The 17,910-nt window shown below is 42.0% G+C and overlaps 1 protein-coding gene across 1 annotated transcript in view; it reads left to right on the forward strand.

The window, feature by feature from the left end:
* Window positions 1-17,910, forward strand: part of LOC141077916 (otogelin-like) — a 280,958-nt gene that overhangs the window by 238,024 nt on the left and 25,024 nt on the right. The window contains exons 33-34 of the mRNA XM_073564686.1: window positions 9,055-9,095; window positions 9,176-9,251. Of these exons, the coding sequence (XP_073420787.1) occupies window positions 9,055-9,095; window positions 9,176-9,251 (117 nt within the window). The remainder of the gene's footprint in view (window positions 1-9,054; window positions 9,096-9,175; window positions 9,252-17,910) is intronic.

A 17,910-nucleotide genomic window follows, 5' to 3' on the forward strand; every position in this document is an offset into this window, starting at 1 on the left:
TACTCCTGATGTGTTTTCTGAGGATCGGTCTAAATTTCAGAATTTTAAGAAGAATTGTAAATTATTTCTTGCTTTGAAGCCTAACTCATCGGGAGCTCTGTGCAGCAGGTTAAAATTGTCATCTCCTTGTTGCGCGGCGATCCCCAGGATTGGGCGTTTTCTCTGACACCTGAAAATCCTATTCTGACTAATGTGGATGCATTTTTTCAGGCCTTGGAGTTGTATGATGAACCTAATGCCGTTGATCAAGCTGAGAGAACCCTGTTGGCATTGAACCAGGGTCAGGATTCTGCAGAGTTGTACTGTCAAAAATTCCGAAAGTGGGCGGTCCTTACTACATGGAATGATAGTGCCTTGGCAGCTCTCTTTCGGAAGGGTTTATCAGAGACCGTAAAAAGATGTTATGGTGGGATTTCCTGTTCCCTCTGGTCTGGATGGCTCTATGTCATTAGCCATTCAAGTTAATCGGCGTTTACGTGAACGTAAAATTACACGGGAGGTGCTGCCACCTTTTGAACAAATGTCTGAACCTATGCAATGTGATGGGGTTTCGTCTATGGCGCAACGTCAGGAGTTTAGAAGGCGTAATAAGCTGTGTTTTCTCTGTGGAGACGCCTCTCATACTATTTCTGTCTTCCCTAAACGAGAGAAACGTTGTGCACACACATTTGCTTTGTGGGCAGTGTACAACCTAAGTTTCTTTTGGCAATTACTCTGATCTGCTCCTTGTCCACATTTTCCCCTAAGGCTTTTGTGGATTCAGGAGCAGCTCTGAATCTGATGGATTTGGACTTTGCTAAATGTTGTGTTTTGTCCATAACACCTCTGCAGACGCCCATTCCTTTGAGGGGTATTGATGCCACACCTTTGAATAGAATAAACCTCAGTTTTGGACCCAGGTGATAATGCGAGTTGCCCCAGACCACCAAGAAAATTGTAAATTTTTGGTGCTGCATAATTTGCATGATACTATTGTACTGAGTTTCCCCTGGTTGCAAACTCATAATCCAGTTTTGGATTGGAAATCTGGGTCTGTGGTGAGTTGGGGTTGTCGGTGTGCCCTTAGTGAGGCTCCTGTTTTCTCCACCTCTCCTCAGTCTCATGATATTCCTGATTATCTGGCTGATTTCTCTGATGTATTTAGTGAGAGTAAGTCTGCGTCTTTGCCTCCTCATAGGAGTTATGACTGTGCAATTGAGTTGATGCATGGTTGTAAATTTCCCAAGGGTCGGCTTTTCAACTTATCAGTACCCGAACATGAGACTATGCGATCCTATATTAAGGAGTCATTGGAGAAGGGTCATATTAGACCATCCTTGTCACCGTTAGGCGCTGTTTTTTTTTGTGGCCAAGAAAGATGGCTCATTAAGACCGTGTATTGATTATTGTTCCCTTAACAAGATGACGGTTAAATATCAGTACCCGTTACCTCTGATGTCTGATTTATTCTCCAGAGTTAAGAGTGCCTGCTGGTTTACTAAGCTTGACCTCAGGAGGGCGTATTATCTTATTCGCATCAAGCACGGGGATGAATGGAAGACGGCGTTTAATACTCCGGAGGGACATTTTGAGTACCTGGTGATGCCTTTTGGGCTCATTAATGCCCCTTCTGTCTTCCAGTCCATATGAATGATATTTTTCGAGACTTTGTGGATACATTTTTGATCATCTATCTGGATGATATTTTGATCTTTTCTAGTGATTGGGATTCTCATGTGGAACATGTCCGCACTGTGTTCCGGATTTTGAGGGAGAATTCCCTGTTTGTTAAGGGATCGAAATGCCTCTTTGGTGTACAGAGGATTTCATTTTTGGGATTTATCTTGTCTCCATCGACTATTGAAATGAACCCGGCCAAGGTACAGGCCATTTATGATTGGGTTCAGCCTACTTCTTTGAAGGCTCTCCAGAAGTTTTTGGGTTTTTCTAATTTCTATCGTAAATTTATAGGTAATTTTTCTGGTATTGTCAAACCACTGACTGATCTGACCAAGAAGGGCGCTGATGTGCTGAATTGGTCTCCTGAGGCTGTCTCAGCATTTCAGGAGCTTCAGCGGAGGTTTACTTCAGCTACAGTTTTACGGCAACCTGATGTCTCACTTCCATTTCAAGTGGAGGTGGACGCTTCTGAGATTGGTGCAGGAGCTGTATTGTCGCAAAAAGACCCTGTGACTTCTAAGATGAATCCCTGTGCCTTCTTTTCTCGAAAGTTCGCCCCATCTGAACGTAACTATGACATGGGGAATCGGGAATTGTTGGCCATGAAATGGGCATTTGAGGAGTGGAGACATTGGTTGGAGGGAGCTAGACATCAATTTGTGGTCCTCACCGATCACAAGAATCTGATTTATCTGGAGTCGGCCAAACGCTTGAATCCTAGACAGGCTAGATGGGTCTTGTTTTTCACGCGTTTTAATTTTGTGGTCTCTTTTCTTCCGGGCACTAAGAATGTTAAGGCAGATGCCCTTTATAGGAGTTTCTTTGCTGATTCTCTTAATGTGACCGAGCCTACTACTATCCTAGGTGATGGGGTAGTTCTTTCTGCCATTTCGCCCGATTTGAGACGCGCCCTGGAGGAATTTCAGGAGGATAAACCTGAGCGTTGCCCTATGGGAAGATTGTATGTTCCTGACCAGTGGAGAAAGAGAGTGATGTCTGAAGTCCATTGCTCCGCATTGGCTGGTCATCTAGGTATTTTTGGTACAGTCCTGTGGGACTTGTTCTCGGTCTAAACCCTGTTCTCGTTCTAGTGGGTTGCTGATGCCCCTGCCGGTGCCCAAGAGGCCATGGACCCATATCTCAATGGATTTTATTTCTGATCTTTCTGTCTCTCAGAGAATGACTGTTATCTGGGTGATTTGTGATAGATTTTCGAAGATGGTCCATCTTGTACCACTCCCAAAGTTGCCATCTTCCGCTGAGTTGGTGCCCTTGTTTTTACAACATGTGGTTCGAATTCCTGAGAACATTGTGTCCGATAGAGGGGTCCAGTTTGTTTCCAGATTCTGGAAAGCCTTTTGTTCCAATCTGGGATTTCAGTTATCCTTCTCCTCCGCGTTTTATCCCCAGACCAATGGGTAGACTGAGAGAACAAACCAGACCCTGGAGTCTTATTTAAGATGTTTTATATCTGCTAATTAGGATGATTGGGTCTCATTTTTGCCCTTGGCTGAATTTGCGCTGAACAATAGAGCTAGTTCTGCCACTCTGATGTCACCCTTTTTCTGTAATTTTGGGTTTCATCCTCGATTCTCTTCAGGGCAAGTGGAATCTTCGTCCTGCCCTGGTGTCGACACTGTGGTTGTGAGAATGCAGCAGATATGGGACCAAGTGGTGGCTAAGTTGTCACTCTCTCAGGAAAAGGCCCAGCGTTTTTCCAACCGGCGCAGGACCATTGGTCCCCGGTTTAAAGTGGGTGACATGGTTTGGCTGTCGTCTAAGAATATTCCTATGAAGGTTGCATCTCCAAAATTTAAGGCAAGATTTATTGGACCTTATAAGATTTTGGAGATTCTTAATCCTGTTTCTTTTCGATTGGCTCTTCCAGTTACGTTCAAAATCCATAACGTATTTCACAAGTCACTGTTGAAGAGGTTTGTTGAGCCAGTAGTTCCTGTGGCGGCACCTCCTGACCCCTGTATTGGTTAGAGGCAATGTGGAATATGAGGTAGAGAAAATATTGGATTCTTGTTTGGTTAGATGGAGACTCCAGTATTTGGTCAAATGGAAGGGTTATGGTCAGGAGGATAATTCTTGGGTCTCTGCCTCTGATATTCATGCCAATAAATTGGTTCATGTTTTTCACCGGGCCCATCCTGATCGGCCTGGTGGCATGGATGAGGGTTCGGTGACCCCTCCTCAAGGGGGGGGGGTACTGTCATTAACTCATTTTCTGCTCCACCAGTTGAGAGTTCCCCTTCCGTTCTCCCTCTGGTGGTGACAGGAGGTAGTGCGGTTGGTTTAAGTGGTAGTAATCTGCCACCTGATCAGGAAGATAACGATTGGATCTCTGGAGTATCAGACCTGGATATAAGACAGCCGACGCCCTATCAGTTTGCTGGTGATTCAGTCTGCTTCTCAGGTCCTGGACTTCAGCTCTCTTCCAGTCTTCTCAAGTTAAGTTTGTTTTTTGCTAATGTTCACACTTGCGCTTGTTGGTCAATTCAGTTTTTTGTGTAATCAGCCAGCTCCTGCTGGGGCTATGCTGAAATTCCACTCCTATTAATCAGTATTTTCCAATCTGCTTTTTGTCCCTTATTAGATTGGCCTCTTTTTTGCTCTGTCTCAGAATATTTCAGAGTGCTGATATAGGTTTAGAAGTCTAGTGACTTCAGGGTTAATTTTGCTATCAGAAGTGTTGGACATTATTTTTGTAGGTTTTTGGCAGATTGCAGACAGTGTCTTTCCTTTTCTGTCCTTTTTAGTTAGCCGGGTCCCATCGTTTGCTCAGCCTATTTTCCTGCCTTTGTTTGTATTTTCATCTTGCTTCACCGTCAATACATGTGGGGGGCTGTTTTTCCTTTGGGGTCTGCTGTGGGGCAGTTAGTTTTCCTCTTTTCCTGCTTTAGGCTTATGTAGTTCTCCGGTTGTGACGAGGCGTCTATGACCAACATAGGAACGCTCCACGACTGCTGCTAGTTGTGCGGGTAAGATCAGAGATCTGAAATCTGCATAGTTACCAACATCTCTGGTTTTCTGAGACTTAGCTTGTTGTCTTTTTTTCCTCCTCGGTTTCCCATTCATAACAGCCCCCTATGTACAAGAATATAACTACTATAATACTGCCTCCTATATACAAGAATATAACTACTATAATACTGCCTCTATGTACAAGAACATAACTACTATAATACTGCCTCTATGTACAAGAATATAACTACTATAATACTGCCCCTATGTACAAGAGTATAACTACTATAATACTGCTCCTATGTACAAGAATATAACTACTATAATACTGCCCCCTATGTACAAGAATATAACTACTATAATACTGCTCCCTATGTACAAGAATATAACTACTAAAATACTGCCCCCTATGTACAAGAATATAACTACTATAATATTGCCCCCATGTACAAGAATATAACTACTATAATACTGCTCCTATGTACAAGAATATAACTACTACAATACTGCTCCTATGTACAAGAATATCACTACTATAATACTGCTCCTCTGTACAAGAATGTAACTACTATAATACTGCTCCTTTGTACAAGAAAGTAACTACTATAATAATGCCCCCTATGTACAAGAATATAACTACTATAATACTGCCCCCTATGTACAAGAATATAACTACTATAATACTGCTCCTATGTACAAGAATATAACTACTATAATACTGCCCCCTATGTACAAGAATATAACTACTACAATACTGCTCCTATGTACAAGAATATAACTACTATAATACTGCCCCTATGTACAAGAATATAACTACTATAATACTGCCCCTATGTACAAGAATATAACTACTATAATACTGCTCCTATGTACAAGAATATAACTACTATAATACTGCCCCTATGTACAAGAATATAACTACTATAATACTGCCCCCTATGTACAAGAATATAACTACTATAATACTGCTCCTATGTACAAGAATATAACTACTATAATACTGCTCCTCTGTACAAGAAAGTAACTACTATAATACTGCCCCCTATGTACAGGAATATAACTACTATAATACTGCTCCTATGTACAAGAATATAACTACTATAATACTGCCCCTATGTACAAGAATATGACTACTATAATGCTGCTCCTTTGTACAAGAATATAACTACTATAATACTGCTCCTATGTACAAGAATATAACTACTACAATACTGCCCCTATGTACAAGACTATAACTACTATAATACTGCCCCCTATGTACAAGAATATAACTACTATAATACTGCTCCTTTGTACAAGAATATAACTACTATAATACTGCCCCCTATGTACAAGAATATAACTACTATAATACTGCTCCCTATGTACAAGAATATAAGTACTAAAATACTGCCCCCTATGTACAAGAATATAACTACTATAATATTGCCCCCTATGTACAAGAATATAACTACCATAATACTGCTCCTATGTACAAGAATATAACTACTACAATACTGCTCCTATGTACAAGAATATAACTACTATAATACTGCTCCTCTGTACAAGAATGTAACTACTATAATACTGCTCCTTTGTACAAGAAAGTAACTACTATAATACTGCCCCCTATGTACAGGAATATAACTACTATAATACTGCCCCTATGTACAAGAATATAACTACTATAATACTGCTCCTATGTACAAGAATGTAACTACTATAATACTGCTCCTCTGTACAAGAATGTAACTACTATAATACTGCTCCTATGTAGAAGAATATAACTACTATAATGCTGCCCCTATGTACAAGAATATAACTACTATAATACTGCTCCTATCTACAAGAATATAACTACTATAATACTGCCCCTATGTACAAGAATATAACTACTATAATACTGCTCCCTATGTACAAGAATATAACTACTATTATACTGCCCCTATGTACAAGAATATAACTACTATAATACTGCCCCTATGTACAAGAATTTAACTACTATAATACTGCCCCTATGTACAAGAATATAACTACTATTATACTGCCCCTATGTACAAGAATATAACTACTATAATACTGCCCCTATGTACAAGAATATAACTACTATAATACTGCCCCTATGTACAAGAATATAACTACTATAATACTGCTCCTATGTACAAGAATATAACTACTATAATACTGCCCCTATGTACAAGAATATAACTACTATAATACTGCCCCTATGTACAAGAATATAACTACTATAATACTGCTCCTATGAACAAGAATATAACTACTATAATACTGCCCCTATGTACAAGAATATAACTACTATTATACTGCCCCTATGTACAAGAATATAACTACTATAATACTGCCCCCTATGTACAAGAATATAACTACTATAATACTGCTCCTATGTACAAGAATATAACTACTATAATACTGCCCCTATGTACAAGAATATAACTACTATAATACTGCCCCTATGTACAAGAATATAACTACTATAATACTGCTCCTATGTACAAGAATATAACTACTATAATACTGCCCCTATGTACAAGAATATAACTACTATAATACTGCCCCTATGTACAAGAATATAACTACTATAATACTGCTCCTATGTACAAGAATATAACTACTATAATACTGCCCCTATGTACAAGAATATAACTACTATAATACTGCCCCTATGTACAAGAATATAACTACTATAATACTGCTCCTATGTACAAGAATATAACTACTATAATACTGCTCCTATGTATAAGAATATAACTACTATAATACTGCCCCTATGTACAAGAATATAACTACTATAATACTGCCCCTATGTACAAGAATATAACTACTATAATACTGCCCCTATGTACAAGAATATAACTACTATAATACTGCCCCTATGTACAAGAATATAACTACTATAATACTGCCCCTATGTACAAGAATATAACTACTATAATACTGCCCCTATGTACAAGAATATAACTACTATAATACTGCCCCTATGTACAAGAATATAACTACTATAATACTGCCCCTATGTACAAGAATATAACTACTATAATACTGCCCCTATGTACAAGAATATAACTACTATAATACTGCCACTATGTACAAGAATATAACTACTATAATACTGCCCCTATGTACAAGAATATAACTACTATAATACTGCCCCTATGTACAAGAATATAACTACTATAATACTGCCCCTATGTACAAGAATATAACTACTATAATACTGCTCCTATGTACAAGAATATAACTACTATAATACTGCCCCTATGTACAAGAATATAACTACTATAATACTGCCCCTATGTACAAGAATATAACTACTATAATACTGCTCCTATGTACAAGAATATAACTACTATAATACTGCCCCTATGTACAAGAATATAACTACTATAATACTGCCCCTATGTACAAGAATATAACTACTATAATACTGCTCCTATGTACAAGAATATAACTACTATAATACTGCTCCTATGTATAAGAATATAACTACTATAATACTGCCCCTATGTACAAGAATATAACTACTATAATACTGCCCCTATGTACAAGAATATAACTACTATAATACTGCCCCTATGTACAAGAATATAACTACTATAATACTGCCCCTATGTACAAGAATATAACTACTATAATACTGCCCCTATGTACAAGAATATAACTACTATAATACTGCCCCTATGTACAAGAATATAACTACTATAATACTGCCCCTATGTACAAGAATATAACTACTATAATACTGCCCCTATGTACAAGAATATAACTACTATAATACTGCCCCTATGTACAAGAATATAACTACTATAATACTGCTCCTATGTACAAGAATATAACTACTATAATACTGCCCCCTATCTACAAGGATATAACTACTATAATACTGCTCCCTTTGTACAAGAATATAACTACTATAATACTGCCCCTATGTACAAGAATCTAACTACTATAATACTGCTCCTATGTACAAGAATATAACTACTATAATACTGCCCCTATGTACAAGAATATAACTACTATAATACTGCTCCTATGTACAAGAATATAACTACTATAATACTGCCCCTATGTACAAGAATATAACTACTATAATACTGCCCCTATGTACAAGAATATAACTACTATAATACTGCCCCTATGTACAAGAATATAACTACTATAATACTGCTCCTATGTACAAGAATATAACTACTATAATACTGCCCCCTATCTACAAGGATATAACTACTATAATACTGCTCCCTTTGTACAAGAATATAACTACTATAATACTGCCCCTATGTACAAGAATCTAACTACTATAATACTGCTCCTATGTACAAGAATATAACTACTATAATACTGCCCCCTATCTACAAGGATATAACTACTATAACACTGCCCCCTATGCTTATAACTAGCACTGTAGGCTTTCCTTTCTATCTGCAGAATGTTCCTGTGGCAGAGTCCAGAAGCCGGATTGTGATGTGGTGAGTGCCTTCTCTCTGGTTGGGCAGTAGGCGACTTTCTGCCATTTTTTCATCTTATTCAGTTTGTCCCTTTCTTTTAGGGAGAAATATTAGAGGTTGACAGCAAATTGTCCAACTCTCCTGGGAACCTGTGTAACTGCACGATGCATAAATGTGGTAAGTGAGATGATCGGACTTTGGGGTAGTAATTCCGCCTTGATGCGGTCAGTACTAGGCTCATATCCCTGTGCCATCGTCCGCAGGTGGGCAGAGAATCGGGACATGTTGCAATACATATACCCCGGCTATAGCTGCCCTGCCTGGGCCCAAGGTTTCATTTCCTCAGCCCCTATTTCTGTCTGTAAGCCCACCATCTTATGGACTATCTTCTTCTTGGTCAGTGCCATCTTGGACAACACATGCTTCAGGACTGGAGAAAGGATTCTCTTGTTACCTCTAACTTCATGCTTCTAACTTGCAGTACTAACTCCTACCTCATCTTCATCCCTTCATCTTCCCTGACCTCATGTCATCAGGGTACTGTGAATAAAACCTGTTGAATTCATCACTGCATCATCCTTCTGGACTTATCACGTGCAGCTCATCAGGAATAGTAGCTAGTAGCACAAGTTGGCGAGTTAACACTATCTGAAGTTTGGGCATGCTGAGCTGTCATTGTACTGAGTAACAGTCCAGCCGCCCATTCAGGGCTGCTGCCTGCTGGGCTTCCTATGGGTGTCTCTTGTTCAGTATGATTCCCAGGCTATTTAGTTGGCTGTCTGCCTCTTGGCTCTGTCAGCTTTAGCTTTGTTCTGTGAGGTGTGTGATTTGCTTTGTCTAATTCCCTGGTTTTGTTGCCAACCCTAGGATTTGTTGTGACTACTCGTGTGTTATCCCTTTTGCTTTTAACACTCTTTGACCTCAGGTACCTGGCCACGGACTTACCCTCTGACTATCCGTTTGTCTTATTCCCTTATCTTTTCGTATTCTTCTGGCATTTGGACTCCGGACTGGTACTCAACCACGCTTTTATATTGCCCCTTTATAGTACCAACCCTCCTGGTATTTGACCTCAGACCTCCTGACTACCCTGTCTCATGGCTTGCTTGTGATTATTGACTCAGCGTCAGATTACAGCTGATCATTTACATTTTCACCAGCATGGATTCTATTCACATGCTTGGCAAGTTTGTGGTGAACCTGACTTAAGTGATTCAAGATCTGGCTGAAAACCATCAGAATCTTGAATCTTTACAGCCCTAGTTGAAGGGTCAGGTCGATAGCTTTATGAAGACTCCCAATAGTACTTCGCTGCCAACAAAGACTCTGATGTCTACACCTTATGACGTTCAGTTGGTCTTTCCCCAACCTTTCCTAATACATTTTCGGGTGAGACAAACCAGATTAGGGTGTTCAGGGAGAGCTGTAGGTTTTTATTTACCCTAAGTCCTTGGTTTCAGGGGATGAGTTTCAGTGGGTGGGAATTGTGAGATCCCTAGGTCGAGGCAGCCCTCAGACTTGGGCATTTTTCCCTACAAGCCCCAGAAATGGTTTTTAGTTGAAAACTTCTTTGAGGCCTTATGGGGTTATGTATGATGAACCTGCAAAATCCAGCTCACTGAGGATAGAATCATGAATCTGACACAGGGGAGAGGCACTGCTGAGGCATGTTGGGTAGCTGAGTACCTTGTATACACCCCCAGTGCATGCCCATTTACCTGCAATAGAGCCAATGGAATTGGCGCTGTCAGTTTCCATGCTGTGGAGAAGAAACGAAGACCGGATCTTCGACTCTGTTTCTACTTTGGTCTTGCAAGACATTTTTTGATGCATTGTTCTACTCGGTTTCAAGCATCAGTCCATTTGGAAAAGGTCTAAGTCTGGAATATAGTCGAGGAGTTCACCCAGACTTCCAGGTTCCCTTTTTCTTGTCAAAAAAAGTACTGCTTAAGACGGTTTTGTCTTTCAAGAACCAGGTATTACCAGCATTGGCTTTCATTGACTGCGAGTCTACAGATAACTTTGATTTTGGACTGATTCGTAAATTAGGATTAGGAACAGTTGGTTTGGAAAAACCCGTTAAAATGTTTGTTATTGACAAAACACCGTTACTTCAGGACTTTGTCAAATTGATAAGGGTGGAGTTCATGCTTCAAGTAGAAGCATTCCACTCTGAATCCATTTCCTGTTTTGTCTTGGATAAGTTACTTGTTGCGGTGGTATTGGTGCTTCCATTTGTTGGTCATTAATAATCCAGTTGTTGATTGGTGTCAGAAGGAAATTAAGTGTGGCCCCAGTTGTCTTAAGAAACGTCTAAGTTCTGTACAAGTATCTGCAAGTCTGTAGGGTCTACCGAGGTACCTGAAAGACTTCGGAAATGTGTTCTCATAAAGAGAGGCAGGGATATTACCTGCCCATTGTCCTTATGATTGTGCTATTGATCTCCTCCCTGTTGCCAAATTACCTAATGCTTGACTTTACAATTTATCTGAGCCTGAACGTACCACCATAAAAAAAACAAATGTTTACCGAAGGGCAATATCTGTCCTTCCTTCTCCCACATGACTGTTGGATTGTTATTTGCAAAAAAAGAAAGATCGTGGCTTTGCCTTGATTTCTATGAATTAAACAAAATCACGGTTAATATTACATTCCCACTTCCACTCATCTCTGACTTTTATAATCTGCTTACCGGGGCTAAATGGTTTTCTAAATTTGACCTTAGAGAGTCTTACAATTTGATACCCATCCGCAAGGGTGATGAGTGAAAAATGGCGTTTTTAACAACAGAGTTTATTCGAAAATCTTGTTATGCTTTTTAACCAATGCACCAGCAGTATTTCAAAACTTTATGAATGATGTGTTCAGTGATTGCATTGTGAGATTTCTTGTTATTTACCTTGTTGATATCTTATTTTTTCCCCTTGATTTGGACTCTCATCAGGAACATGTCCGTGTAGTATTACAAAGATTGAGAGGATCATCTTTATTCTCATTTGCACAAGGAAAGACTAGAAGCAATGGGATGAAACTGAATGGGAGGAGACACAGATTAGATATTAGAAAAAACATTTTGACAGTTAGAGTGATCAATGAGTGGAACAGGCTGCCACGAGAGGTGGTGAGTTCTCCTTCAATAGAAGTCTTCAAACAGAGGCTGGACAGACATCTGTCTGGGATGATTTAGCGAATCCTGCTTTGAGCAGGGGGTCGGACCAGATGGCCCAGGAGGTCCCTTCCAACTCTACAATTCTATGATTTATCGGAAGGGTTACGGACCGGAGGAGAAATCCTGGGTTACAGCCCAAGATGTAAAGGCCAATTGCCTGGTCAGGGCCTTCCATTCTAGGTTTCCTGTGAAACCTGGGGGTCCAGTGGCCCCCTAGGAGAGGCAGTACTGACAATTCCTCCTCTCAGTGTGGTGAGTGGCAACTCAGCCATCCAATAGGGGCATGCTGAGTTGTCAGTATTGTGATAGACAGTTCGACCATCCAATCCGAAGCTTGAGCAAGCTGAGCTGTCAGTATGGTGAGTGATAATCCAGTCGCTCAGTCAGGTCCGGGGCATGCTTGGCTTCCTACAGGTGTCTTCTGTTCATAATAATTCCCATACTATTTAGCTGGCTGTCTGCCTCTTGTCTCTGAAAGCTGTAGCTTTGTTCTGTGAGGTGTGTGCTTTGCTATGTGTGATTTCCTGGTCTTGTTGCCGGACCTAAGATTTGTTGTGACTACTCCTTTGGATTATGCCTTTTGCCCTTGGCACCCTCTGCCTCAGGTAGCTGACCCCAGACTTGGCCTCTGACTATCCGTTTGTCTTATCCCCATATCTTGTTGTACTCTCCTGGTATTTTGTATTGTCCCTCTGTGCTATAAGCCCTCCTGGTATTTGACCTCAGATCTCCTGACTACCCTGTCTTATGGCTTGTCTGTGAGTAGTGACTCAGCGTCACATTAACATCTTAAACTGCGGATAGAATATCTGGAGACGCATAGGCCAGATCTACCCTAGGAAAAGACTTATGTATACCTGAATAATAGTAACCCCCCCTTTTTTTTTTACATACCGTATATACTCGTGTATAAGACAAGATTTTCAGCCCATTTTTTTGGGCTCATATACCTTGGGGTCATATACCTTGGGGGGTCGGCGGGGGAGGGGGAGCGGGGGTGTCACAGATCATACTTACCCCCTGGCGCGGTCTCTGCAGCCCCCCCACTTCTCCACGGTCTCCCTTCCTGCCTTCAGCGGTCACGTGGTACAGCTCATTAAACTCATGAATATGCACATATTCATGAGTGTAATGAGCGGTACCACGTGACCGCTGAAGGCAGGAAGGGTGACAGTGGAGAATCGGTGCTGCAGAGACCACGCCAAGAGAGGGTAAGTATAGCGATATTCACCTGTCCCCGGTCCATCGCTGCTCACCGCTGTCTGCTGCGTCCTGTTTCAGTGATGTTTAGCTAGCAGAGGGAGCGGTGACGTGGTTAGTGCGCGCCGTGCCCTCTGCTGCCTGAACGTCACTGACAGATGACGCGGCAGACAGCGGCAAGCAGCGATGGAACGAGGACAGGTGAATATCTCAGGTGCCGGGTCCTGAGCAGGAGAGGTGAGTATTGCATTTTTTTTTTTGCAGCAGCAGCAGCATATGGGGGCATAATATAGGGAGCATCTTATGGGGGCAGGATATGGGGGCATATTCTATGGAGAAGCATATGGGGGCATATTCTATGGAGCATAATATGGGGGCATATTCTATGGGGCAGCATATTGGGGCATATTCTATGGAGCAGCATATGGGAGCATAGTCTATGGAGCAGCATATGGGGGCAGCATATGGGGGCATATTCTATGGGGCAGCATATGGGATCATAGTCTATGGAGCAGCATATGGGGCATATTCTATGGGGCAGCATATGGGGGCATATTCTATGGAGCAGCATATGAGGGCATAACCTATGGAGCATTTTATGGGGGCATAATCTATGGAGCATCTTATTGGGGCTTAATCTATGGAGCATCTTATGGGGGCATAATCTATGGAGCATTTTATGGGGCATAATCTATGGAGCATCGTATGGGGGAATAATCTTTGGATTATCTTATGGGGGCATAATCTATGGAGCATCTTATGGGGCATATTATTCTATGGAGCATCTTATGGGGGCATTAACATTTGTGCAGCATTATATGGGGTGTATTTTGTATGGAGCATCTTATGGGGCCATCATGAACTGTATGGAGCATTATATGGGGCTCCTGATTCAATATCGATATTCAAAAACATTTAACCTACTGATGTCTCAATTAATTTTACTTTTATTGGTATCTATTTTTATTTTTGAAATTTACCAGTAGCTGCTGCATTTTCCACCCTAGGCTTATACGCAAGTCAATAAGTTTTCCCAGTTTTTTGTGGCAAAATTAGGGGGGGGTCGGCTTATACATGGGTCTGATTATACACGAGTATATACGGTACTTCCAATTCCATAATTCAGTTAATTGAAGAGCTGAACACCACGCATTTAAATTTATGGAAGCCATATCTGGACAACCTGTATAGTCAATAGTGGCATCAGTGGCTACATTAAAATCACCCAGGCACTTATACATTTGGAATTAAGCCCTCTCACATTCCAGCTCAGCAAAGGAAGAGTCGTCATCAAAAAACATCAAAAATGTATCTGATCCAGACATTACCAGAGTCTGAGTGAGGGACAGGAGGAAAAGTGGGCGAGGACCAGAGACCAAAGCAATCACCATACACACAACCAACACACCTCATACCCTAACCCTAACCCTAAAACCATGCATAGCTATCAAAAATAACATTCCCTAATAACAAGAAATATCATCATATTATTGAGTAAGCGTAGACCTAAACCCGAAACACTATCTGAAGAACTACAGTCTTTCAGCAAAAGCTGAGAACAAACATGCAGAAATGTGCTGAAGTCCCAAATCCCCGTGACCCTGCAAATTAAGGTAACAAAAAACATTAGAGTAACTAGGATTTGGTACGATAAACCTGGTCAATACACCCACTGGATCTCTTTATAATGAGTAGAAGTTCAGATATCCATAGGTATAGAAGCAGGAATGGTGGGATCTCTCCCACCCTCCTCAATGATTCACGCATTGTGTATGACGGGCAGCTTCACTCACACCATCATATTGGCAGAAGATGTGAGAAGCCAGGTTGATTGCCCATCTACTTCTCTTAGCTTTGCATGGAATATCATAAAGTATTCACACCCCTTCTTTCGCAGCTTTGCATGAACATCGGCAAATTGATTATGTTGTTTTCTGACAGCAATTGAAAAGGAGACTCCACTGTTGTTGTAGAGCACCTCACCCTTCAGGCGGATAGCCCTGAGGATGGCATCTTTGTAATGCTATAGTCGGGCCAATAATGGCCTAGGAGGGCTACCAGGAGGGCCTGGTCATGTGAGGACTCTGTCTGCTCTCCCCATGGTGAAGAACGCAGAGAAGATCTTTCAGCCAGTTTTCAGTAAAGGATACGCCATCAGGCCTTCTATCCTGATGTTATTTCCCCTTAGCCGATTTTCAAGATCATCTTCTCTTTCATTGGAATCATTAATCTGTTTCTCTAGTTCTGCAATTTGAGCTGACGTAATTCTCTGAAAATCCTCTGCCTTTGAAGTTCTCTGCCGATGACTTGCGCTCCCTAATTCTCTGTAGATTGTGTTTCAAATTCACAAAGACCTCCCAGAGTTCATCCATTTTAGTTACCATCATGGCTTGGCAGCGGTTAGTAGCTGACAGAATTTCTGGTCAATGTTTGAAGAGGAGCAGGAGGATCTTGGAGCAGAAGTTAGAAATCCATAATCTGCAACCAGTGAGAGGTTTGGTGTGGACCCTTGTGAGGGAGCTGTATACTGGAGGAGTCATCTGCAGCATTGGCCATTTGTTGCATTGGGGGATAACCAGCATAAGGCCATGTTCACACCTGCAGTATTTGGTCGGTATTTTGCCTCAGTATTTGTAACCCGGAGTGGAACAATCAGAGGAGAAGTCTAATAGAAACACGTCACCACTTCCACTGCTGGTTCCAGCTACAAAGACTGATGGAAGATACTGACGTGAACGTGGCCTTACAGTCAATATCTGATGAAGAGCAGGGCTCATCACATTGGGAGGATTTCTCCTTAGTCCCCCCTTGTACATGCCATAGCAATGTCAGCTGTCTCTCTGAACTAACTAATAAAAGCAGAAACCAACTTCTGGGAAATAGCAGCAGCTGGAAAAATGGGACTTCAGCCTCTTGGTTCCCAGCGAGTAGATTCCATGTGTAATGTCTGCGCTGTGCACATTGTGAGGCACCAGCAGGAGGCAGTGTTGTGTAAGATCAGACAGAAGATGGGGTGTGGAGGGGCCACTGGTCAGGAGCACTGCTGGCGAGAAGGACGCTGTCCCTGCACTGTCGGATCACTGTGCAATGTGGATGGCGAGAAGGAGAAGCACCACATTTTCCTTTATACAGTGTTCCAGGTAGTAATTCACACCTCCCAACTTTCACAGAACACAAAGAAGGACAAGCTATGCGGTGCACAATGCGCATTATGGCAGATTTTGATGACGCTCCCGTCCATACCCCTAGCCAGGCCCATGTAACATTTCTTTCTACTCTGGCAGGAGGAGATGTCAGAGGGTGCAGTGGTTATTGCATTTTTGCCGTATTTTTGAACTACGTTTCCCTTTATTTCATGCTTTTTTGTACAGATTTGAAGACGCATATTTAAATGTGCGTTTTATAGTACAGAAAAGCTTTGATTTTGCACTTACCACAGCTCCTGGGATAGGGGAGAAATCAAAAGAGAATATACAGACATTACAGCCGGGAGTACAGATGATTAAAAACAGGCAGGGAAATGCTTTACCTCACAGAAAGAAACAGCTGTCAACCCAGCTGTAATGACTGTATACTCTTTTCTGTCCCCCCCTCCCCAGTAGCTGTGATCCCCTGCTGTCCTGTCTGTATACTCTTTTCTGTCCCCCCCTCCCCAGTAGCTGTGATCCCCTGCTGTCCTGTCTGTATACTCTTTTCTGTCCCCCCCTCCCCAGTAGCTGTGATCCCCTGCTGTCCTGTCTGTATACTATTTTCCTCCCCCCCTGCCCAGTAGCTGTGATCCCCTGCTGTCCTGTCTGTATGCAATTTTCTGTCCCCCCCTGCTCAGTAGCTGTGATCCCCTGCTGTTCTGTCTGTATGCTCTTTTCTGTCCCCCCTCCCCAGTAGCTGTGATCCCCTGCTGTCCTGTCTGTATGCTGTTTTCTGTCCCCCCCTGCCCAGTAGCTGTGATCCCCTGCTGTCCTGTATGTATGCTCTTTTCTGTCCCCCCTCCACAGTAGCTGTGATCCCCTGCTATCCTGTCTGTATGCTCTTTTCTGTCCCCTCTGCCCAGTAGCTGTGATCCCCTTCTATCCTGTCTGTATGCTCTTTTCTGTCCCCCCTGCCCAGTAGCTGTGATCCTCTCCTGTCCTGTCTGTATGCTCTTTTCTGTCCCCCTGCCCAGTAGCTGTGATCCCCTCCTGTCCTGTATGTATGATCTTTTCTGTCCCCCCTCCACAGTAGCTGTGATCCCCTCCTCTCCTGTCTGTATGCTCTTTTCTGTCCCCCCCTCCCCAGTAGCTGTGATCTCCTCCTGTACTGGCTGTATACTCTTTTCTGTCCCCCCTGCCCAGCAGCTGTGATCCCCTGCTGTCCTGTCTGTGTGCTCTTTTCTGTCCCCCCCTGCCCAGTAGCTGTGATCCCCTGCTGTCCTGTCTGTATGCTCTTTTCTGTTCCCCCCTGCCCAGTAGCTGTGATCCCCTCCTGTTC

Source organism: Dendrobates tinctorius, unplaced genomic scaffold (genome assembly GCF_039654945.1).
Source record: "Dendrobates tinctorius isolate UK_male_01 unplaced genomic scaffold, ASM3965494v1 ptg000473l, whole genome shotgun sequence".
NCBI lineage: Eukaryota > Metazoa > Chordata > Amphibia > Anura > Dendrobatidae > Dendrobates > Dendrobates tinctorius.